At 49.4% G+C, this 22,755-nt stretch overlaps 2 protein-coding genes across 2 annotated transcripts; one reads left to right on the top strand and one right to left on the bottom strand.

The window, feature by feature from the left end:
* Positions 1 to 4,659: 4,659 nt before the first annotated feature.
* UNG (uracil DNA glycosylase) lies at positions 4,660 to 14,099 on the bottom strand. Its single transcript, XM_032847416.1, has 7 exons — positions 13,898 to 14,099; positions 13,059 to 13,265; positions 12,413 to 12,508; positions 9,887 to 9,984; positions 8,905 to 8,993; positions 7,352 to 7,530; positions 4,660 to 5,121 (listed from the first exon to the last, which is right to left on the bottom strand). Exons 1-7 carry the CDS (start codon positions 14,027 to 14,029, stop codon positions 4,981 to 4,983), a joined length of 942 nt encoding a protein of 313 aa, XP_032703307.1. The 5' UTR covers positions 14,030 to 14,099; the 3' UTR covers positions 4,660 to 4,980.
* A 3,691-nt stretch (positions 14,100 to 17,790) lies between these two features.
* ALKBH2 (alkB homolog 2, alpha-ketoglutarate dependent dioxygenase) lies at positions 17,791 to 21,977 on the top strand. The gene is made up of 4 exons (XM_032847440.1): positions 17,791 to 17,987; positions 18,123 to 18,554; positions 19,825 to 20,023; positions 21,279 to 21,977. The coding sequence occupies exons 2-4, from the start codon at positions 18,278 to 18,280 to the stop codon at positions 21,583 to 21,585; spliced, it is 783 nt and encodes a 260-aa protein (XP_032703331.1). The 5' UTR covers positions 17,791 to 17,987; positions 18,123 to 18,277; the 3' UTR covers positions 21,586 to 21,977.
* The last annotated feature ends 778 nt before the right edge of the window (positions 21,978 to 22,755 follow it).

Below are 22,755 nucleotides of genomic sequence, written 5' to 3' on the forward strand. Positions count from 1 at the left end.
GAGGAGGAGAGGGTGAAATCATCCATCTTATGAGAGCGGAGCTCATGATGCATGGCCCATACACCTTCCACCCTCCCTGGTCAGCAGCCCCAAGGCTGGGGCTTTGGGGACTCATCCAAACGCCATCAGTCACTCAGGAGTAGCTCGCAAAGTCCTCTCAATGAGGCACATTTTTCAACTACAGACGTGTCCCGTTTCTCCTGGGAGAGCCATCGGTGACTTAGGGAACTTCTGTATCAACTCCATTCAGAAGTCCCCGGAGAGCATCGCTAACAGTGATTGGGACAGAGTGTAAGTAATGGCAAAGCGACAGGGCTTTGAAATCAGGCTCACGAGGGTTCGAGTCCTGACTCCTCTACCTGCGGCTCTGGGCAAATGGCAGAGCCTGCTGCCTTATCCAGCTATTTTACCACGTGGTTCGGAGAAAGGAAATAAAATCACATACGCCGAACTTCTGCATGGTGGCTTGCTTTTAAAGGTGCTTTGTAATGGCTTCCTAATGAAACTCCTTACTTTCAAAAAGACTACAAATGCTCCCCACACCCCCTACACACACACACACACACACACATACACCTCATTCTGGTAGCTCAACTATCCCTCAACACTGTCTCTCTCTTTACTGTCGTAGGTATTTCCTAGAAGCTGAATGGTGGGCTGGAAACCAGTGAGCACGTTCATGAACTTTTCCCACCACACACAAGAACATTCATAGAGAAACAGATTTCTTTAAATAGATCTTAGATTCAGAAAGTCCTAAGTATCATTATTGCCAAAAAGAAAAAAATTAAGTGACCACACTGCATAAGGAAAATGGGGCATCCAGAAAGAGGCTGCTGGTCCTGTATATACTGGATGCTTCGTAAAAATACTGATGTCTCCTCTTCTCCCTGAGGACCAGTTAAATTACAATTTCTGGGAGTGAGCCTGGTGTTGATATTTTTTAGTTTCCCCCATGAGACAGGGAAACTGAAGGGACCGCATGAAAGAAAAAGCTGATTTTCTTTTTCTCTATGTCTTTTCCTACTTTTAGTCTTGCCTAAATATGCGTCCTCCTTGCAAGGGACAGGAAGTTAATGGTTATCTTTGGAGTCTTCCAGGACACAACAATGTATCTCAGGAAGGACCACACAAAGCCATCATGTACGTACTGCAGACCACTGGCAATAGAAGGCCTGACCCCCAGACCTGCTAGCTCCAGGGAATAAGAACCTTAGGATGGACCCTGTCCTTGTTCTCACCAGTTCCTACATGCCTGGGAGGACATGTGCCGAGACCACAGTCAGTCGGTAAAAACCCCAGACTCCAGGCAAAAACGAGACTCATGCTCCTTTTCCTTTCCAAGTCTTCCAGACACTCTGGATCTGTTGTCTTCCATAAACTCTGCTCTCACTTCCTGCCGGCTTGTGTTTGATTTCCACCTTGCATGAAAGCCAAGGACTCTCGTGGTAGACCTCTGGGTCCTCCGACCTGGCCTGCCTGCCTCACCCAGGTGAGCATCTGTGCTACCGTAATGTCTAAGGCCTACTAAGGGCTTGTTGAAAGCCTTTGGATCCTCCCTCCCCACCACAAACGCCACTAGCTGAGAAGAACGGGATTCAGGAAATACCAAAGAATGCAACTTATTGATCTCCTGGTCTTCGCCCCTCACCAACATTTGCATTTCTAAACATATTTCAAAAATTTTAAGATTCCGGGGCGCCTGGGTGGCTCAGTGGGTTAAGCCTCTGCCTTCAGCTCAGGGCATGATCTCAGGTTCCTGGGATCGAGCCCCACATCGGGCTCTCTGCTCAGCAGGGAGCCTGCTTCCCCGCTCTCTCTCTGCCTGCCTCTCTGCCTACTTTCTCTCTCTCTCTGTCAAATAAATAAAATCTCTCTCTCTCTCTCTGTCAAATAAATAAAATATTAAAAAAAATTGTTTTAAGATTCCAACCAAGATCATCAACACAGTGACTGACCTGAGGTTGTGAAACCCAGGTTCAAAGTGTGTTAGGACTCCCACGTGGGAAGAGAGACCACCCAAGTTCCAGACTTTTCTCAGCTTGGCTCACCACCAGACAACAAGCCAGGCCCCTCCGAAGCAGCACAGAGAACCCTACCTGTTTTTCCTTGTATGTGTCTTGAAGCATCGACAAGGATGAAAAGCTACTGCCACATTTATGCCTCGTAAAGTTTGCTTCTCCAGTCCCAAACTCTAAGACTTTATTCTAGGTGCAAACCAAAGCAGAGAATGAATTTTAGGAAGGATAGAATGCATTATGTATTCATGGGAGCATATTAACAACATGCTAAAGTCTAAAAAAAAATCCCTCCCATTCTCTGACTTTGCCCTGCCGGACTGAATTCACAGATAGTGACGTCCACACTATTATAACTTGGGGTTCACAGGACTTTTTGGAGTAACTGACTCCCTTGTTTTCTGAAAGCCCTCAATAGATGCTCTTCTCCTTGTCTGAGAAGAGGGACAGAATCATTCTGAGCAGGATTTTCACACGATCCCACAACGGACCACACAGAACTGCCCAGTGGTGGCACACAGTATTTGTGCCTGGTGGGCAGTCATTGCAGACATCTGGGTGGAAGCTCCTAGAACAGGGCTCTGTCACCTGTGGCCCATACTGCCTGTTTTCCTATGGCTCTCAAACTAAGAGTGGTTTTTATGTTTGTTAAATGCTGGAGGGGGGAGGGATAGAAATCAAGATTTCATGATGTACAAATCCTATTCATTCCAATTTCAGTGTCCCTAGTTTTATTGGAAGACAGCTGCACTTGCATACCTACATTCTGCACGTGGCTGCTGTCTCTACAACGGGGAGTGGAGCGGTTCTTGTGGGCAGGATAACTGCAGAGCCTAAATTACTATATAGAACCCTTTATACAGAAAAAGTATGCTGACCCCCAACCTAACAAGCCAAGATTGCCTTTTAGTAATTTTTGCAAATACGATGCTGTGATCATAACACATCCAAAAATGTTTAGGAAGAACCCACAACTATGTAGCTAAAAGTTCGTCAAAATGAGCCTTCTTAAAAACAAGTTATTAAACCTGCATTTCTTTTGGGGGGGGTGTCCTAAACCACTTAACACACAGCTGTGTTCAGTTTAAAGCATCACTGGATGTTCTGCTATATTAAAAAAGAAAAAGCACTTGCGTTCGCTCTTTGATTCATGGTGATGCAAAGCTTGTGGCTTCTTCCCTGTTCACAGCCCTGCCTTGAGAGAGAATCCTTTATGAAAGCCAAGCTGATAGGATCCCTTCCTTTCTCTTAGATCAGTAAGTCCACTGTACTGTAAGGGAGGCCCCCAAAGTTACCAGAGGGCAAACTGAGAACGCATCCTTGCTGCTCACCTTCCTTCTGTGAAAGCCTGCTTGCTTATGGCACCATGTGCTATCACACCGTCTCATGTCAAAACGAAGGCCTGGATGGGAAGCAATGTTCTCCAGCAATGGTTTCCAAATCTGTCCCCCCCTCCCCCAAAAGAAATGAGGTGGTCTTTTCTCATTAGATGCATTTTTTTTTCCTCAGCCATTGAAATACCCGCACGTGTTAACCAGGCCTTTCCCTGTACTTCTGGCTTCCTTATCACACACCAGGAGAGTCCAAGCTTTGATCGGGATAGTCCAGCCCCCTCAGGGCGTCTTCCCAGGGCCCTGCCCTCAGGCTTGCAGGGCAGAGTCTGGAAACACTAGCCGAGTGTTTCCCCTTGCACTGTCCCGGGTCTTGGCAGGACACGCAGCCGTGATCGCGGGAGAAACGCTTCTCACCAGCCCCAAATGGCCCCTTCAAGGCCTCCGCGACTCCTGGTTGGGGGCAGGGGGTCAGATGGCATCCCCCATGTCGCCGACCTGCTCGTGCCCCTCCCGGGAATCCGCCCAGGGCTTACCCGGCCTCTGGAGGGTGGGCGGCTCCATCCGAGGGGCGGGGCAGGAGGAGGGAGGAAGGAGGAAGGGCTGTGTAGGGCCGGCCCTTCCTGCCCACAATGGCTGCCATGGCGACCAACTACCCGGGCCCAAGGGCGGCCCAAGGACGTCCGCAGAGGCCTGTGGGTGCAGAGGGAACTAGCATGACGGGCACTAGGCACCAAGCGAAACTTCAACAATCTTTTATTCCCAAACTCAGTCGGGGTTAACTCTTTCCCCGGGTAACATACCAACAGCATCCCCAACAGGATCTAGGATGGAGATGCAGACCTAACGAAGATTGTCTCCCAAACAGGAAATTACAAAATATATATATACATCTGCATATTTCTGAAACAGTAAAATTCACCAGTGTTGCAGGGGAAAAAAAAAAAAATCCCCACGTGATTTCAGTCCATAGAAAACAGGCTTTGGCAGTCTGTGCTGCCTTAAAAACCTAGGAGAAAAGCATTTCCTCGCTTAAAAAAAAAAGTAAAAAAAGTAAAAATTCCCCCTTTCTTCAATTTCCACTGCTCACTCCTAGAAACACCCAGAGGATTAACTATGAAAATAAGCCCAGCTCATTTCCCTCGGCTGGTCTGTGAAGACTCACACAGCATTCTTCAATTTCTAGGCACTTGCAAACTGTCCTGCTTCCTTCAAGGAGGGGGGGCCTGCGGGCTCAGGAAAGGATGGAGGGAACAGATGTACTTGGCTAAGAACTGGAATGCCAGGCAGGGCATTGGGCGGGTGGGGGGAGCTGGGCTTTCTAGATAAACACACCTGACACCCTTAACCTAAAGTCTAACCCGCCAGGTAAAAACAAACAGCAGCCGACTGTACCAAGAGGTGCTTCTGTCCCTTGTCCCCTTCTACCATAAGGTGACAGAAGTTGTCTCTGTATTTGACCCCCCACCCTCTCCCAAACACCGTGACAGCAGGTTTTAGGCCAAAGCCATGTTGCAAAGACAGCCATATAGTCCCAGCCAGGGTAGAGAGCCCTAGAGGCTTCTGTCTAGGTCATGTGGTCACTCCTGGCAAATACTTTGACAGCTTCCAGAAAACTGCCCGGGTCAGAGTCACAGGTCCTTCCAGTTGATGGGCTCCTTGCCAGACTTCTGCAGCAGCTCATTGGTTTTCGAGAAATGTCTACATCCAAAGAACCCTCTGTACACCGACAATGGGGAGGGGTGGGCTGTCTGCAGCACGTGGTGGCGTTTCTGAAAGAGAAGGAGAGAAGGAATCTACAGCAGCACATTTGGCTACGAAGGCACCATCTCTGCAATGGCCACGGCCCCCGATCTTAGGACCCCGCAATCCCACTGCTAAGAATGCAGTTGCTCAAGGGCCCCACGATGCGTATACCTGTAAGAAGATGCAGGTGTGAAGGGGTCCATGGCAGCATGGCCTGTTATCAGGTAAAAGCTCATCCAAGTCCAGTGTTATGCAACTGGCTAAAAGGACTTCTCTGAACTTCTTATAATGGACCACCACAAGGCTACTAGAAAAATAAGGCTGAGCTACACATGCTGTTAAGGGAGGACTAGATATATCAAGTGGAAGAAAAAAAGGTAAATTGCCTAAGTTTTTCTGGAAAACGACCCAAACAGTATTTATAGTAGTTCCTTGAGGAAAAATAGTGGAAGGCATTTACTTTCCATTTTGCACTTTTCTGTGTAACCTGTATGGTCTACAAAACCAGCATACATGACTTTTTAAATGTCAGCCATACTTTCCGAGCAGGAAAGACTGGGCCAAGTTTACTTTCTTTTTTGTATTTAAATAAAAACCACCTCACAAATAATTGTTTTCACAACATCCCTGCCTTTGAATAGCTCAGTCTCGGAGGGGCCACATCTGAAGGCAGGTAGCCCAGTGTGGTGCACAACCCAGAGCCTGGAGCCAGTTGGCCTAGTTGCTTCTGATTGTCAGGCTACTCTTACAACAGCTTTCTGTCAAAGCCAACCATTTTCAGTAATAAAAGCTACACACATGCAGAGGAAGAGCTACGCAGACCATGTGCAGATGGGCGAGTACTCCCGGGGACCCCTTCCTGACCTCGACACTGATCACAGCGGCTAGTTCATTCACATCAGATCTTACTCCTACTATTCGTTTCCTCAAAACACCTGAAAAGATCTTGCTCATTCCCACAGAAACTTTACAGACAACCGCACTCACACACTCCACTGCCGTTCCCATCAAGGTTTGGGAAGGCGACATCAGAAACTCCACGCCAGCAGCCATCCGCGCCAGGCAGGCCCCTGAGCAGAGGGGACTCAGTGGGGAAACTCCTCACTGCGTACCTTATTATCCTGTTTTATTTTTAATCATGTGAACCTACTACCTTAAAAAAATAAAATAAAACAAAAACCTAGGATGAAAACCGATTCCATTTAAGAGAAAATGGAGAAGTGGGACAGGCTAGGGACTGGGTGGCCAGCACAGAACCCAAATACACCCACCAGGCCCCTAGGTGAGCAAGGCAAGCAGAGGCTCTGACCTCGGCCCCGCCGCCCACTGCAACTTTCTCACTTTAATACTTTATGAAGCATTAATCGAGATTCTGCAGGGAAAGTGCTGGGTGTGATGCTGGATGCAGGGAGGGGGACTCAGTCCAAGTGACATGCCAGCTACTTCCTGCTGTCACACAAGCTACTGTCAGGTCACCTCAGTGAATCCCTTTACCTCACTCACTGCAGCGTTTACTCGCTGACTTCTCCTTGACTCTCGCTTCTGAGTCCTGTGTCTCCTAGGAGCCCCAGCCAAGGCTCGCCTTTCATACCTGCCTCCCCTGCCCCAACTTCCCGCCCCCATCTCTCCTCCTCCACCATGCTGCCCTCCATCCAGCCCTCAGCTCTGGTCTGTCACAGCCTAGAAAGAAGTGACAGTGGCTCACTCCAGTAAGGGAACAGTGTCAATGGAGAGCAGCAGGACTGGTATGTTCTCAGGAGGTAAGGGGACAGGGTTTGCTGGTGGAATGGGTTTAAAGGGATGAGGGGAAGGATTCAAGATGGCTTCTGGTTTTTCATCTCAGCACCAGGAATGTTGGTACTTCTGTAAATGAACAGAGAAGAAGCAGAGGAGCACATAGGGGGTGGGGGAACAAAGGATTGTTTGGGGATGTGGGGTCCTTGCCTTCTTCATCACTTACTGCACCGCATTTAGTGAGTAGAGCCTGTTATTAATCTATGTACGTGAGAAGCGTATGCCTATAGTACTAACTCTAGTACATCTGAAGTTGGCACTTCGCTTTCCTCACACACAACTCATCATTCCTATAATCTGTCTGAATTTTGCTTAATTTTCAATGGGAAACACGACCCTCACTATAAGCCTTTAGGGAAAATGAATTTCACCTTGTGACATGGGTTTTCCAGGACCACATAGCAGGGATTCCTAGGATTTTCTAAACTGGTTTAAACTGTTTAAAAAACAAAACCACCATACCCTGTCAATGGCACTGCCTTTCTTCTGAGCGTAAGAGCCCCAGAGCAAAAAGACCAGGCCACTGGAGTTCTGATTTAGCCAGGATACAACCGCATCAGTGAACTGCTCCCAACCTCTCTCCTTGTGAGAATTAGCCTGATGTGCCCGGACGGTGAGGACAGCATTGAGTAAGAGAACACCTACAGACACACACCAAAGAAACAGGTTAAGAGACAAATAAGCCAAGAAAACAGAGCATTTTACTTTAACCTCTACAATTTCATCATCTTCTGAGTTTGTAACAGTGATTGTACCTTACATCTGTCATCAGAGTTGTTTTAAAAATAAACTCCAAGGGGCATCTGGGCAGCCTAGTTGCTTGTGTCCAAATCTTGATTTCGGCTCATGATTTTGGAATTGAGAGAGTGAGCCTCCACGTTGGGCTCTGTGCTCAGTGGGAGGTCTGCTTGAGGTCCTCTCTGCCTCCGCCCCCTCCCTGTTCACTCACTCTCTTTCAATCTTTTATCAAAGATTTTATTTATTTATTTGACAGAGATAGCGAGGGAACACAAGCAGGGGGAGTGGGAGGGAGAAGCAGGCTGAGCATGGATCCTGATGCAGGGCTCGATCCCAGGACTCTGGGATCATGACCTGAGCCGAAGGCAGACACGTAACGACTGAGGAACCCAGGCGCCCCTCAAAGTAAAATTTAAAAACAGGTATGTGTATCCAATGTAACATTAAGTAACCCTAGAAGATAACAAATGGAAGCTGAAATATTTCACTGAAACAAAAATCCAACTGTAAGAAACCAGACGGTAAACATTCTTTATTTATCCTGGTTATAGTTCATTTGTAGAAAGGAAGGAAGGAAGGGTGGTGGTGGGGGCGGGGAGGGAAGGAGGGAGGAAAGAAAGGGGAAAGACACACCTGTAAATAGGTATTAAACACACAAAAAAACAGCCTTAATATTGAAATGAGAAAGGTGAGGTCATCTCCTAAGTGGTCAAAGTTAGCAGTTAAATTTAAAATATTAATAACAAGGGGGAACCTGGCTGGCTCAGTCAGAGAAGCATGTGACTCCTGACCTCAGGGTTGTGAGTTCAAGCCCCATGTTGGGCGTAAAGATTAAAAATAAATAAACTTAAAAATAAATTGGGGCACCTGGTGGTTCAATGAGTTAAAGCCTCTGCCTTGGGTTCAGGTCATGATACCAGGGTCCTGGGATTGAGCCCCGCATCAGGCTCTCTGCTCAGCAGGGAGCCTGCTTCCCTTTCTCTCTCTCTCTGCCTGCCTCTCTGCCTGTGAACTCGGTCAGTAAAATAAATAAATAAAATCTTTTAAAAATAAATAAATAAATAAATAAATAAATAAAATTGAGAACCAAATTTCTCTTTTGAATTATGATTAAAACATGAAAGAAAACATTGGCTAGAAAATAAAAAGGGGGATACATCTTTATTTCTGTACACGCAGCCATTTATTTCCTGTTCCTTGATAAACATAAGCCAGCAGGACAGAAGGAAAAGTGTGCTGAAATCCGTCCAAAGCACATCTCGGAGTGGTTGGCTCACCTTGCTTGGCCCACCCGGATAAATCTCCGTGACCAGGATGAACGAATCCCTCTATGTCTGTAGACAGCTCTTTATAAATGTTCTCCAAACTGAAAGAAAACCAGAAGAAAAAGAACAGGATCTTGAGCACAAGTCTGAAAATTCAGTAGCTTCCAACGGATCTGTGGATCACAGCCAGCACTACCAGCCCTTGGAGGGGAGGGCAGCATGAACCTGGAGCACTTATGAGGAAGCACCACCATTCCTTCTGATACAACCTTGTCAAAGACCTTTGGTCTAGGGGCGCCTGGGTGGCTCAGTGGGTTAAAGCCTCTGCTTTCGGCTCAGGTCATGATCCCAGGGTCCTGGGATCGAGCCCCACATCAGGCTCTCTGCTCTGCAGAGAGCCTGCCTCCTCCTCTCTCCCTGCCTGCCTCTCTTGCCTACTTGTAATCTCTGTCTGTCAAATAAATAAATAAAATCTTAAAAAAAAAAAAACAAACTTTGGTCTAGGCTCAGATATAAGAGCATGCTTCAGAAGTTTTAAAAGTATCAGCCTAGGAGTTAACGACCTTTCAACTAATGCTTATGGCTTGATAAGTTACTGCACTGGTTATAGTCACAAAGGGCATCTGTAAAATTCCCCAAAGCCGTGGGTTTTAACCACAGGTGATTCTGCCCCCCAGGGGACCTTGGGCAAGGTCTATAGACATTCCTCATTGCCATTTTACTAGTGCTCTCTGGTTCTGGAGGGGGTGGGGGATGCGGGGGTCAGTGTTGTGAGCATCTAGTAGGTAAGCCCAGGCGTGCCACTCAGCATCCTAAAGCGAGCGCACAGAACAAAACCTCTCCAGCACAAAAACACAACCCCCAATGTCAACACTAACAAGACAAAGAAACCCTGCTCCAAAGGCCACTGTAAGTCTCCCCCCCCAGGTGTACCTAGAGCCTGCAAAGTACACATCCGAAAGTAATCACACTTGGACCCAAGCCATAATCATACCTGGGTGGCGGTGGAACGGGTCTTTGAACACTAAAGCAGAGCCCATGGGCTTGGTTAGGTCCATGATACGGATCCTGTCCCAGGATGACAACCTTCACCTGTGAATACCAGGTGGCAAGAAATTCAATAGTATCGCACGAGCAGGTTAAACAAACACCTGGCTGATAACCTGTACAAAGGAGCATGATGATGAGAAAGGCAGCCCGCCTCTCCCTGACCCAAACTAAGAACCCCCAGAAGGGAGTGGGTCATCATCACTGGGCCCCATTACTTTCCACTGTCAAATTATCCTTCACTCCATCACCTGCTACACCTACTCCTTCTTTGATGCAGGTGGGTGAAAACAAGTCCACCTCCTTCATTTTTCAGATTACAGAAATATGCCCTTGGCCCAAGTACAACCATCCAGAAACACATGAAGTGGCTCGTTGTCCCCCCACTCATCCCTACCCCCTCCTGATTCAACCCTGTAAAGTTACCTATATAATTGGGGTCATGGTACTCATCACCCTATATGTTTGTGCTTCTCACATCACGCATTTTAGGCATCCTTTGTTGCACCTCTAGAGCAGTCACTGGTAGGCAGGTGGCTTGTTTCCTAGTTTTTTTCATCACAAAAAAGTGCCACAAATATCCTAGTATGTATTATCTTTATGTCCTTTTTTGTTTTTATTTCTATGAAACAGATTCAGAAGAGGAGGTGCTGGTCCAAGGACAAGTATATTTTAAATTCTCATAGACATGTACCAAACTACTTTTCTGTGAGTTGAAGCTACCAAATTCCCTACCAGCCACCCATGAACATGCCTCTTCCCCACATCCTCTGAGGGATGAAGACAATGAGGTCAAAGGGCCATGGAGAAGGTGGCAACATGCAATGAAATGTAATGAGATCAAGGTCAGGCGTAGTGTTAAGATACAGCTAGCCCTTTGATCTGCTGCCTGCCTACCTCTTCTTCACTCTCCTGCTTCTGCCCATGGTGCTCCTTCTCAGAATCCTCCTGTAGCCAACATACATTACATCCTTCAAATCCCAACCTTCAGACACCAGGAACCTTTTGTGGACCTCCCTCTTGCAACCACTGGTGCTCATTCTGAACGCAGCGCATTCTCCCTTATGAAGCAGCCAGTCCCAGCAGGAAAGCTTTTGGGTTCTAGTCCTGAATAAGGGATGACCTTGAAGGAGCCACTTAACCTTTCCAACCTTCCATATGCTTCTCTGCAAAGAGGATCTGCTAGGCCATCAGATACTCAGAACTTTCATACTCTCTTACTCCCCCTTGTTGACACTGGTCATTGGCATTCAAAACAGGACCCACAGATCAAACAAGGCACAAACTAGGACTGAATTTAAAAGGACTTAAGTCCGGGAATACCTGGGTGGTTCAGTTGATAAGTGTCTGCCTTCAGTTTGGGTCATGATCCCAGAATCCTGGGATCGAGCCCCAAATCGGGCTCCCTGCTCAGCGGGAAGCCTGCTTCTCCTTCTCCCACCCCCCTGCTTGTGTTCCCTTTCTCGCTGGGGCGCTGTCAAATAAATAAAAAATCTTTAAAAAGGAAAAAAAAAAAAAAAGGGACTTAAATCTCTTTGACTTTATAAAACCAAGAGCTATATTCAAAGCTCTTGCTCGGAAGTGAAAAATGGTCAAGTCTGCAAAGTTTTAGGTATGGCAGCTTTATCCACAGGGGTCATTCACCTACTTCACTTCCATTTGGTTTAACAGACACGGTATGAAATCACAGGATTCCTGCCTTCAGCTTACAAAATGGGGGAGAGAAAGGGATAAGATCAGAATGGTAGTGGCTTCAAGCAACAGGCTTCAAGGGAGTTGCCATCGATGGATCTAGTTGGGTTTTCAACAGAGAAAACTGTCACACTTGCCAACTCTTTAAGTAGGAGAGTTGGGGATGAAGAGGAGGCTGGAAGGTCGAACACGGCTATTTTCATGTTCAGCTTCCATCGTTCATACAGTGATTGAAAGCCGTAAACCAGTTTCTGAGGAGACTAAAAAGACAGACCAGCTGGCCAGAAGCCTGTACACAGAATGAACCAGAGCAAAGGAATGCTAACAGAATAGTAAGACTGATGTGCCAGAAGTCAAGAGCTTGAAAGCATCAACTATAAAAGACAGCATGGGTCACACAGAAAGAATACTGAGCTGCAAGTGAAAGGGGGGGTTGGCTGTGCTAACCAGTTGCAAAAGACCTCAATGCTTGATGCCTGTTTCCTCAACACCACCGTAAGACCTCACGTTGGCATGTAGTTGGTTTCAGGATTAAATACAAAAAACTAGAGCATACACAGGTCTACATACACCCTTTTTTTTTTTTTTTTTTGGCTGCACGGCCACACATACTCAAAGTAGAAAGCTAACAGGCTAAATATTTCGGTATTTTATTTATTACCCCAGCAGGGACAGGCACTTGCGGGGTGTGTGTGTGCGCATGCAAGTAATTAACAAATACATACTATTTGACTCCCATGCCTCTTTTACTTACACTCACCAACCACAGGTACTTACTTACATGTCTTATGTCACACATCTGGGTCCACGTGAAGACTTGGTGTGGGGGTGGATAAACAGTGTAATGTTTTCTTTCTTCCGCGACAAATCCCATTAGCTGACGGTAAAGACAAATCAGATTTCCAATCAGACTCACCGCCAAGTTTAAGAATCCAGTAAGGAGGCTTCCAGTGGAGGCTAACTGAAGAAACACTATTTAACTCTCTGCCACGTTGTATAGGCATATTCTTTTGAGAAACAAAAACTAGTCTTGCAGGTCGCCAAAGAGATCCCCCGTCTGCTTTGGCGCCCTTCCCCTTTCTTTGGACCAGGTCTACGTACACTGGCCTCTCTGCTCTCACTTCCTATTGGTGTCAGCCCCTCCCTCTTTTTGTAAAGGCTGCACCGGGTTTCACAGTCTGGTTTGCGGTTTTACCGTGCTGCTCTTTCCTGGAGAGCAGACCCGCTGAACGGTTTACAAGGAGCCATGCCATCTTACAGCCTTTTTTAAAAAACTTCAATAAAGCCTAAGTAGGCAAAACACCGTGGCTGTTATTTTACTATTTTACCGGGAAAAGGACGTTAAGGGAGGGAATACGGGAGCCTACAAACATGGACTCTGCAGGCTATCCTAGCAAGACCGAAGGGCCCGCAGCCTCCAGGTTTACCTTGATGAAATACGGTTTCCCGAACTCCGCGCTGAGCGGTTTCTTCCAACTCTCACCGAAACCCACTGGCACGTTGCGCGCGGCGAGTCTGAGCAGGGCGGCGGCCTTGTTCCTCTGGATACGGATCAACTGCTCGGGGCTCAGCGGCGAGGAGGGCGGCGTGCCGGGGTCCTCCTGCCCGGCCCGGGCCTTCTTGGGGGGACTTGCCTGCAAGTGGTCCCCGCAGAGGCGGGTCACGAGCTGCAGCGGGCCACGCCCAGGCGCCCGCAGATGCCGCCCCCAACCCCACGGCCCATGGCGGAGCAAGCCCATTCGCGGGGCTCCAGCCCCCACGGGGCAACTCGCAGCAAAACCGAACTCTGGGAGTCGGGTCCGGGAAGGCAGACTGCTGCTCCCAGTATTGAGTTTGGTATTAAGATGCGGCTGCGAGAGGGGTTTGGTGAGCTAGATCCGCTACGTCTCCCGCGGCGTTGGCGGGAAGGGAGGCCCTGACCCCGGCGCCCGCTCCCTGCGTCCCCACGTGGTCTTTTCGCGGCAAAAACCTCCCGGGGTGAGTCCCGCCTCTCTCCCCTCTTGATTGGACGGCGAACCGAGCAGGGAGGCTCCCTCGCCTCTGATTGGCGCCGCGGGCCCCGAGGTCCATCCCCATTGGCTGGCCCCTCAGAATGGCCGCCGACAGGGGACAGCGCGGGCTGTTTTGAACACGTGCAGTCTGCTTTGAACACAGGGACCCAGCTTACCGAGTCGGTGACGCGTCCCTGCAACCCCTCGGCCAAGCGGGGCCCGTCACCCTCCTCCCCGTCCCTTGCCCCCGGTGCCCGGTCCCCGTCGCGCCTCACCGCCGCATCCCCGCTCTCCTCAGCCACCGCCGCCACGCCGGTCCCCGGGTCGGCCGGCTCGGGACTGCGGGCACGTCGCTTCCCGGCGGGGGTGGGAGAAAAAAAGGAGTAGAGGGTCTTCTGGCCGATCATCCCGGAGCCGAGGAGAGCGGCCGCGCGCCGCTCGGAGAACCCGCAGTCTGAGCCAGCTGCGGCGATCCGAAATTGGCGCCAAAAGGCTTGCGCATGCTCCGACCGGGGCGGGGAGGGGGAACGGGGGACGGCGAGGGGCCTAGTGCGCCTGTGCCAGAGGGGCTGGGCGAGAGGCCCCTGGGACCAAGTAGGGCTTGAAAGCGTCAGGTGGTAGGCCGGGTCCTTGGGTGCGCCCGCTCTGGAGTTTACTCTTTCATTCATAGTACTCAGCCATCACACCCCTGCCTTGGGGCTCGTCCCTCTGCCTCTGCCGCCGGGAAAAGGAGAAAAAAAAAGCACCTGACCCGAGGAGTAGTCTCGGGAGTGAAATTAGCATTAAAACAGTCCTTTGCTTTGCTCTCAGGTACAGGTCCTCATCCTGTTTTCACAAAACTTATTTTACTGACAGCAAGCTAGAGCCAAGTGCGGTCGTGCGTTTTGCCTAACCTGTAAGGTCTGGGGGAGACTTTAACTGAGGTCTTGAAGATTAAACTCCAAACTCCGCATCCTCTTCAAGGCACCACCGCCCCCTCACACACACCCGCCGTCCTTCTTGTTCCGCGTTCCCTCCCCACATCCCAACCGACAATGGGTCCTCTTGGTTCTATCTGCAAAATAAACCCCAGATTCGACGGCCGCTCTTCATCACCTAGCTACACTCCCTGGCTGCTCTCCTCTTTCTTCGGAGAGTGATCTTTTTGAAATGGAAATTATGTCGTGGTAATCCCGGCGTAACAATCCTCCCTACGGTTTCCAAATTTTAGAATAAACCCGTTTCTTACCCGGCTGGCGGAGCTGTTTCCCTCTAACCGAAGCCCCTACTACTGTGAGGTGACTGCCATCGCCAGCTTTCCCTTGTGTGGCCTGTACTCTCTTGCACCGGCTGTCTCCCTACCTGGTAAGCTTTGGGTCTCAACTCAGGTCGCTTCCTCTTGATAAGGGAACAAAGCAAGCTGAGGACAGAGCCGAAGAGGATACCCTGCCCCTCCCCTCCCTGGTTAGGACCTGTGTGACATTCTTCCACGAATCTCCCATCTTATGTTAAATACCTTGCTAGAGGCGGGGAAACAACCTTAACCTGACAAGGGCAAAGGCTTCAAAGCCCCAGGTATCTTGTAGGTTCTCTTTAGTATATGAAAGTTCTGTTGAAACCTTTTTCCTTACCTCCCCCAATCCCATTGTATATAACCTGCCCCCACCTCACAACCCTGGGGCAGCAGTTCTTTCTGCTCGAGGGACCCCGTGCTTTAATAAACCATCACTTTGCACCACAGATGTCTCAAGAATTCTTTCTTGGTCCTCCAGCTCTGCACTCCACCCCACTGAACCTCACCTATATTCTAAACCTTAATCACTCTGGAAGGCCTTCCCCTCTGCCCCCACGTTCAAGCTGGTCACTCCATAGCTTCTGCACTATCTTAAATTATCTTATGCATTCTTTGCTTGTTTATTTGTCTCCATCTCCAAAATTTAACCCTGCTGGGGGCAGGTGATGTGGGAAAGAAAGGCAGAAAATTAAATGTCCTTATAACAGGCAGCCCACTGACAAATACTTGAGGCAGGCAGAGTATAATGTCCTTCCTGGAAGCTCCTAGTGTTCTCAATGCCTTGCTAGAGGGAAAAGCAACCTTAGTTTGACAATGGCCAGGCCTCCGGTGTCCTGTGAGTCTTCTTTAGTATATGAAAATGCTTTTGTAACTTCCCTTATCTTTACTTCCCCCACTTGCAAAGTGTATAGTCAGTTGTTCCTCACAGTCCCAGGGCTCTGGGGAGCAGAAGGCAGCAGTAGCTAATTTCGCCTGTGGGTCCAGTCTTCGTGCCTTAACAAAACTATTATTTTGCACCCAACACGTCTCAAGAATTCTTTCTTGGCTCTTGGCTCAGGACCCCAATTAACCTCATCTATATTCCAAAAAACGACATCACAGGGACTTTATCCCTTATTACTATCATGTTTCAGTGCCTAGGGCAAGGAGCCTGGTGTGTTAGGGGAGAAGCTCATAACTCAAATCAGGTTGCCTGGGTGGCTCAGTGGGTTAAGCCTCTGCCTTCGGCTCAGGTCATGATCTCATGGTCCTGGGATTGAGTCCCGCATCGGGCTCCCTGCTGAGCAGAGTCTGTTTCCTCCTCTCTCTCTCTCTACGTACTTGTGATCTCTCTCTGTCAAATAAATAAATAAGATCTTTTTTAAAAAAAGAAACAAACTTACATATCTTCCTATTTAAAACAAACAAACAAACAAACAAGAAAAACCTCAAAATCATGTACCCTTCCAGCCACTTTGAAATACATCTCAGTTTGGGTACAAAGTGAAACACAACACTTAACATGTGCCCCTGCAATCCCACTCCTAGGTGTTCACGCAAGTGCAATTAAAATCTGCATTCAGAAAAGCTTATACCGGAATGGATACAGTGACTTCATTTGTAATTGCAGGGAGCTAGAAACAACTCAAAGGCCCCTCAGCTGGGGTGGGGTGATGGGGTGAACAAATCATAGGGTATCCATACCACACAATGCTACTGAGCCATAAAAGAAACAACCGAAACAAACAAGGGTACAGTCTAAAAGCATTAAGCTGAATGAATGGCCAGACACCAAAGGCTATCTATTTATGATTTCATTCATAAGAAATTCTAGAAAAGAGGCACCTAGGTGACTCAGTAGGTTAAGTGTCTGCCTTACACTCAGGTCATGAACTTGGGGTCCTGGCATCCAGCCACACATCCGGCTTCCTATCAGCGGGGAGCCTGCTTCTCCCTCTCCCTCTGCCTGCTGTTCCCCCTGCTTGTGCTGTCTCTCTCTCTCTCTCTCAAATAAATAAAATCTTTTTTTTTTTTTAAATTCTGGAAAAGACAGAAGTATAAGGACTGGAAACTGCTGGTTGCCAGGGGCGGGGCGGCGGGGGCGGGGTGCTGTGGCATCGGACAAGGGCGAGTTTCTAACCAAGAGGCTTGGGAGAATTTTGTGGGGTGACACAACCGTTCTGGATCTTGACTGTGGTGGTGGTCACACAACTCTGTACTTTGGCCAAAATCTGCGGAACTGTGCACTAAGAATTCGGGACCTCCCGAATCCCACGGAGCTTTCATTGCACTGGGGGAGACAGAGAATCATCAAAAGTGAGGAGCGATGACAGAACCCGACATTTATTTGGAACGCAGAAGCATTCCTCATGGGTCCCGTCATCTAATCCTCACAGGGCTCTCGCGGCGAAGGTTTCATAGACCTCACTGTGCAGGTGAAGCTACAAGCGACCTGCAGGAACCTCACAGCCAGAGTGGTGGAGACAAATGCGGAAGCCATGGGGTCGTGCTTCCACCAGGCGGCCCACCTCCCAGTCTGGACGCCCACCGAATCCCCAGGGGGAGGCGACAGCGAACAACAGCCCCCAAACCACAGAAGATCCTCCTAGGCCAGGGACCGAGCAGCTGGGCAGAAAACCCTCAGGGCCTGCAGCGCGTCCAGGAGGCCAACAAGTGGCGCTAGGGAGCAGCTCATCACACTGCTTCCGCCTAAGTGCCTACATTTCCCAGCGGGCCCCGGAAATCTACCCGGAAGTGACTTTACGGCCCGGGTGTTGTCTTTTTCCCGCCGGCCCCGCCTCTGGTGTTTGCAGGGTCCCGGGGCGGCGCTGCTGCTGTCTGGGGTGTCAGAGCCCCCCACCCCGCCCCGAACGTCGTCACAGTCCTTATTTTCTATCGGAGTTTAGTGTGCGTATGACCACCTGTAACTGTTTTGCGTTCAGATTCTGAGTCCTGGCCATTTGAAGATCACTATACTTACCTAAGAGGATTCTGGCGTGGGAGGCTGGTCGGTAGTGAGGGAAAAGGAGACCGGGAATCTCCTCTGGGTGACTTTGGGCAAACCCCCTTCCCTTCTCCAGGCGTGCCAGGCTGGGCTTTCTTGAAAAGATCAGGTGCTTGGGGATGGAATGTGGGCATTTGGGGTTTTGCAAGCCTGCGGGCTGATTGTGATGCATAGCCAGGTGTGGGGGGACCCAGGACATCCTGAGGGTCCCTTCAGACTTCAACATACTCTGCTTCCTTTCTAGGACATGGTGTTAAAAGTGGGAACTTGAAAACGCCGAGGAGAATTCTGTAGGACCATTTGGCCAACAAGCCAAACTTTTAAGCATCTGGGCCAGAGTCTGGCCCATCTCTCTCTGCCCTGCCGCTGGCTCCCAGATCTTTGCTTTGTGGAGACAGCATGGACAGATTCCTGGTGAAGGGGGCATTAGGGGGCCTTTTGGGAAAGAGGGAGCGAGAGGAGAGCAGAGAAGGCCCAGCAGGGCTGAGAGGAGACAAGGAGAGCAGCAGGAAAAGGACCAGGACAGAAACCCCGGGGAATGCAGGCCACTCGGCCAGTCCCATCTGGCGGCACATCCGAGCTGAGGGCCTGAGTTGTGATTACACAGTCCTGTTTGGCAAAACCGAAGCAGACAAGATTTTCCAGGAGCTGGAGCAAGAAGTGGAGTATTTTACAGGTAAGCCGAGGACTTGCAGGGTGTGTGTGTTGAAGACTTGTTTTGAAAAAACTAGTGCTTTGTGTTTGGAGAAATCTGAACTCAGGAGCCATTAATTGCTGGTAACTTCATTAACTGATTCAACACATACTCTCTGGGCATCTCTGCTCCAGGCACCATGTTGGGCACTTGGCATACAAACTGGAGAAAAGATTGCCTGCCTACCAGGAGCGGACAGACTTGAGAGTGATTTGCCACCTGGCTGTCATTAGAATCAGCTGGGAAAGTTAAAAAAACAAAAAAGATGCTGGGTTCTATGCAGACCAGCTGAATAGGAGTAACTGGGCGGTGCGGGGGAGGGGTGTACAGCCTGGGCATCAGTGTTTTTAGAAAGCCTCCAGGTGGCTGTAAAGTGCATCTGGTCTAGTAGAAGAGACAGCAAATAACCAGGTAATTCCCCCACAGGGGGGTTCTTGGCATCACCACCAACCCCCCCACCTCCGCCCCGAGTCGAGGCCGGGGGTGGGGAGGGGGAGACCTTGTTGCTTCTGAGAACTGGGATCGCCTGACCCCTCCCCACCAGTCTAGTAGTTGTTCCCAGGTGCTGCTGATGCTGTTGGTCCTGTTGGTCCAGGAACACACATGGAGAACTCCTACAAGGTGGCAGAGCACGAGGAGGCAGAGAAAAAGGTCATGGGAGGGGCACCTGGGTGGCTCAGTGGGTTAAGCCTCTGCCTTCAGCTCAGGTCATGGTCTCAGGGTCCTGGAATCCATCCCTGCATCGGGCTCTCTGCAGAGAGGGGGCTTCCCTCTCTCTCTCTCTGCCTGCCTCTCTGCCTACTTGTGATCTGTCAAATAAAATCTTTTAAAAAGATAAAGCCCACAGAAGACCCCTCCCAGCCTGCAGCCTTCACTGTGTTCGCTTCATCTCTTGGGGACCCCACACCCTTAGTCCCCACGGTTGGCAGAATCACCCTAGCGTGTAGCCTGACTTCAGCTTGCTTTCATTTCAGCCTCTTATTAGTAAGTCTCTCCTGGAGTTAAGACAATTAAGGCATGTTGTTTTTTAAAAAAAAAAAAAAAATTGGACGAGAGCATGTTTCTCTAAGTGTAGGACAAGATCACTGTCTTCCATGAACATTTTGGGCAAGCCACAGTGATTTTTGTCTTCGGTCAGAAGGTGAAATATTACTCCTTTTTCAGTTTCCACTCGATCCTGAATCTTCAGGGAGCAAGCATGTGGGCTCCTCACCCGCCTGCTCTTCTGAGCTGCCCTGTTTTATCTGCGCAGGTGCGCTAGCCAGGGTCCAGGTATTCGGGAAGTGGCACAGCGTGCCCAGGAAGCAAGCCACCTATGGCAACGCGGGGCTGACCTACACGTTCTCGGGCCTCACTCTGTCTCCAAAGCCCTGGATCCCAGTTCTAGAGCACGTCCGGGATCGTGTTTCTGTGGTGACAGGAGAGACCTTCAACTTTGTGCTTGTCAACAGGTGACTTTCTGGGTTTTTTTTCCTTTTCCTTTTTAGGGTACTGGACTGAATTGTATAAATCTGTTTCTTCCGAGGGCAGGAGTTTAAGATTCCATCTTTTTTTTTTTTTTTTTTTAAATTTAAATTCAGGTAGCCCACACAGAGTACAACCTTAGTTTCAGAGGTAGAGGTCAGTGATTAGTCAGTTGCGTAGAACACCCAGTGCTCATCAGATCACGTGCCCTCCTTCATGCCCGACCCCTGGGCCCCCTCCCCTCCAGCAGCCCTCAGTTTGTTCCCTAGAGTTAAGACCCACCATATTTCATTCATTTGTACAACAGATACCTCAGTGCAGCAAGGATGTGGCCAGGACAGCATCTGCTGTTAGGTCCTTACGGAGCCCAGGCCTCAGTGGGAAGTTGAGAGGTGATTCTCTTGTGAACAAACCGCTGAACAAGATCATTTCAGATGCTATTAAGTGTCTTGAAGAAAATTAAACAGGCTGATTTATGGTTTGAGGGCAGGGTTTTGCACCAGAAACGCTCCGATGTTTTGGGCCAGATAATTCTGTTGTCACGGCCATCCTGTGCTTTGTGGGATGTGAGCAGCCTTCCCAGGTTTCCACCTGCTGGATGCCAGCAGCATCCCCTCCCCGTCACAGCCACCAGAATGTCTCCAGACACTGCTGAGCATCCACTGGGGGAGAGAACCGCCCTGCTTTCCAACCCTGAGTTTAGGGGAAGGTGGTTAGCGGAGGGCTCCCTGAGGTGCTGATGTTGGAGCTGTAGACTACATGGAGAGAGAGAACAAGACACACAGACATCCTGAGGAAGAGCAGAGGGGGCTTGGAGCGTGTATGGAGCGGAAAGCCCACCGAGACTGCTGGAGCAGCAAATGAGGGGAGGGAGAGAGGGCTATCGTGAGCTCAGAGATGGGCAGGGGCCAAACTGGCAAGGACTCAGGGTTTTTTTATTCTAAGTGTGGGGAGAAATAATTTAAAGGTTTACATACATGAACCGGGAAAACCCCAAGATGAGTTTTCGGCTGCTTTTGGTGAGTTACATTTTAAAGCACACGAATGAACACGAGCAGATTGAGTGGGAATGCTTCAGGCTTGGCTCATCTGCAGACCCAGAGGAGGCCCTCTAGCCCCTGCAGAACCACAGCAGGAGCCGCTCTCGGCATCTGTCACACGGTAGGAAAATGAGGATTCTGCCCTGTTGGCACGTTCCAGGAAAGGGCTGTTTTGTAAACTGGGCCTGTGTTGTCACTGCAGGTACAAGGATGGCCATGACCACATCGGGGAGCACAGAGATGATGAACGAGAACTGGCTCCTGGGAGCCCCATAGCCTCTGTCTCCTTCGGGGCCCACAGAGACTTCTTCTTCCGGCATAAGGATTCCCGGGGGAAAAAGCCCACCCGGAAGGTAGAGGTGGTCCGGCTTCAGCTGGCCCACGGGAGTTTGCTCATGATGAACCACCCGACCAACACTCACTGGTACCACAGTCTCCCCATACGAAAGAAGATTCTAGCCCCACGGGTCAATCTGACATTTCGCAAAATTCTGCCCGCTAAAAAGTAAAAACTTTGTCGGTGGTTTGTACTTCTCTTTTCTCCTTCCCTCTCTACTCCAAGAGGGAGATTGGCATCTCTTTTCCCAGCAGGGAACATAGGAAAGGCTTCATCCAAGCATGGGGCTTATTACATAACAACGCAGAATTCAGAGAGAGGATGGTTGTAGCAAATTGGTCATTTATGAAAGAATACCAGTTGATTTTTTTTTTCCTAACAAAAAGATTTTTTTATTACTATAATACACAGCAGATACAAAAGGTACCTTTAGCAAATACAGAAATCAGCAGTTATGGCATAAACTACTAGTGTAACTTAGGTTTTTGCCAAGAGAAGCTGCTCTGTAAATAACTTAAAGCTAGAAAGGTGATGTTGTGGCTGCTACTTAATGCCTAATAATTTACAAAACGAGGACGTCAGCTTTACATCCGGCTCAGAGACCTTACACGGACACCCCGGCCTCTGACCCACCATCTGCTTCCAGCTGAACGTTCCGTGCCCAGCATCTCTTTAGCGGCAGGTTTCAAAGAGGAAGCGGAGGCAGGAAAGCAGTTAACCGGGAGCTACAGCTTCATGGTTCGATGTAAGGTCACATCACTGGGTGTTTGTTCTCCGGATTTGGGCGAAACAGCTCTGCTCATGGCAACATCCCAGCCAGGGCCTTCGACGGAATCGGAAAGGACGCTTCACATGGGTCCTCTCTCCCGGGTGTCCGTGGCCCATAGAACCTTCCACAGTACCTTCATTCAGTCGTAAGTTGTGAGTGCTTGGGGCGTGTGCTGGGCCTGGTGGGACAGCGATGCCCCGGGCCCCTGGCTCCCTTAGTGGACACCCGGGCCTGGGCTGGCAACACTTGCCAGCCCGCACCCCCACTGGAGGAAGGCCAGGGATCGGCCTCGCCTCAGGGGACCTTTTAGAAAGCTCTGATTCCAAATCTTAACTCTGAAGAGTCCATTTGAATTTTGTTTTGTTTTTAAATAAAAAGCCTAGCTAAAACATAGCTACTACCATGTCCTCATTCTCCCTGTGGCGCTGGGCTGTATCCAGGAGCCTTCAAAGAGGGACGGGAATGCTCAGTAGAGTCTTTGTGTCGGGCTGCGGGGAGCGAGTAAACATATAGAGTATGGACCTATAACAGAAGGGCAGTACTAGATGATCAGCCGCAAGGATACGTTTTTTA

The sequence above is a fragment of the Lontra canadensis genome, unplaced genomic scaffold, assembly GCF_010015895.1.
Source record: "Lontra canadensis isolate GAN:19392208 unplaced genomic scaffold, GSC_riverotter_1.0 scaffold187, whole genome shotgun sequence".
In the NCBI taxonomy this organism is placed as follows: Eukaryota; Metazoa; Chordata; class Mammalia; order Carnivora; family Mustelidae; genus Lontra; species Lontra canadensis.

Excerpts from the sequence above, each read along its gene's own strand:
- UNG (XM_032847416.1), bottom strand. The coding sequence starts at position 14,029 with ATGATCGGCCAGAAGACCCTCTACTCCTTTTTTTCTCCCACCCCCGCC. Across the intron at positions 13,266-13,897 it reads AGGAGAGCGGGGATGCGGCG|GCAAGTCCCCCCAAGAAGGC; the intron begins GTGAGGCGCGAC and ends GACCACTTGCAG. Across the intron at positions 7,531-8,904 it reads ATCCGGGTGGGCCAAGCAAG|GTGTTCTCTTACTCAATGCT; the intron begins GTGAGCCAACCA and ends GTGTGTCTGTAG.
- ALKBH2 (XM_032847440.1), top strand. The coding sequence starts at position 18,278 with ATGGACAGATTCCTGGTGAAGGGGGCATTAGGGGGCCTTTTGGGAAAG. Across the intron at positions 18,555-19,824 it reads AGAAGTGGAGTATTTTACAG|GTGCGCTAGCCAGGGTCCAG; the intron begins GTAAGCCGAGGA and ends TTATCTGCGCAG. Across the intron at positions 20,024-21,278 it reads AACTTTGTGCTTGTCAACAG|GTACAAGGATGGCCATGACC; the intron begins GTGACTTTCTGG and ends TTGTCACTGCAG.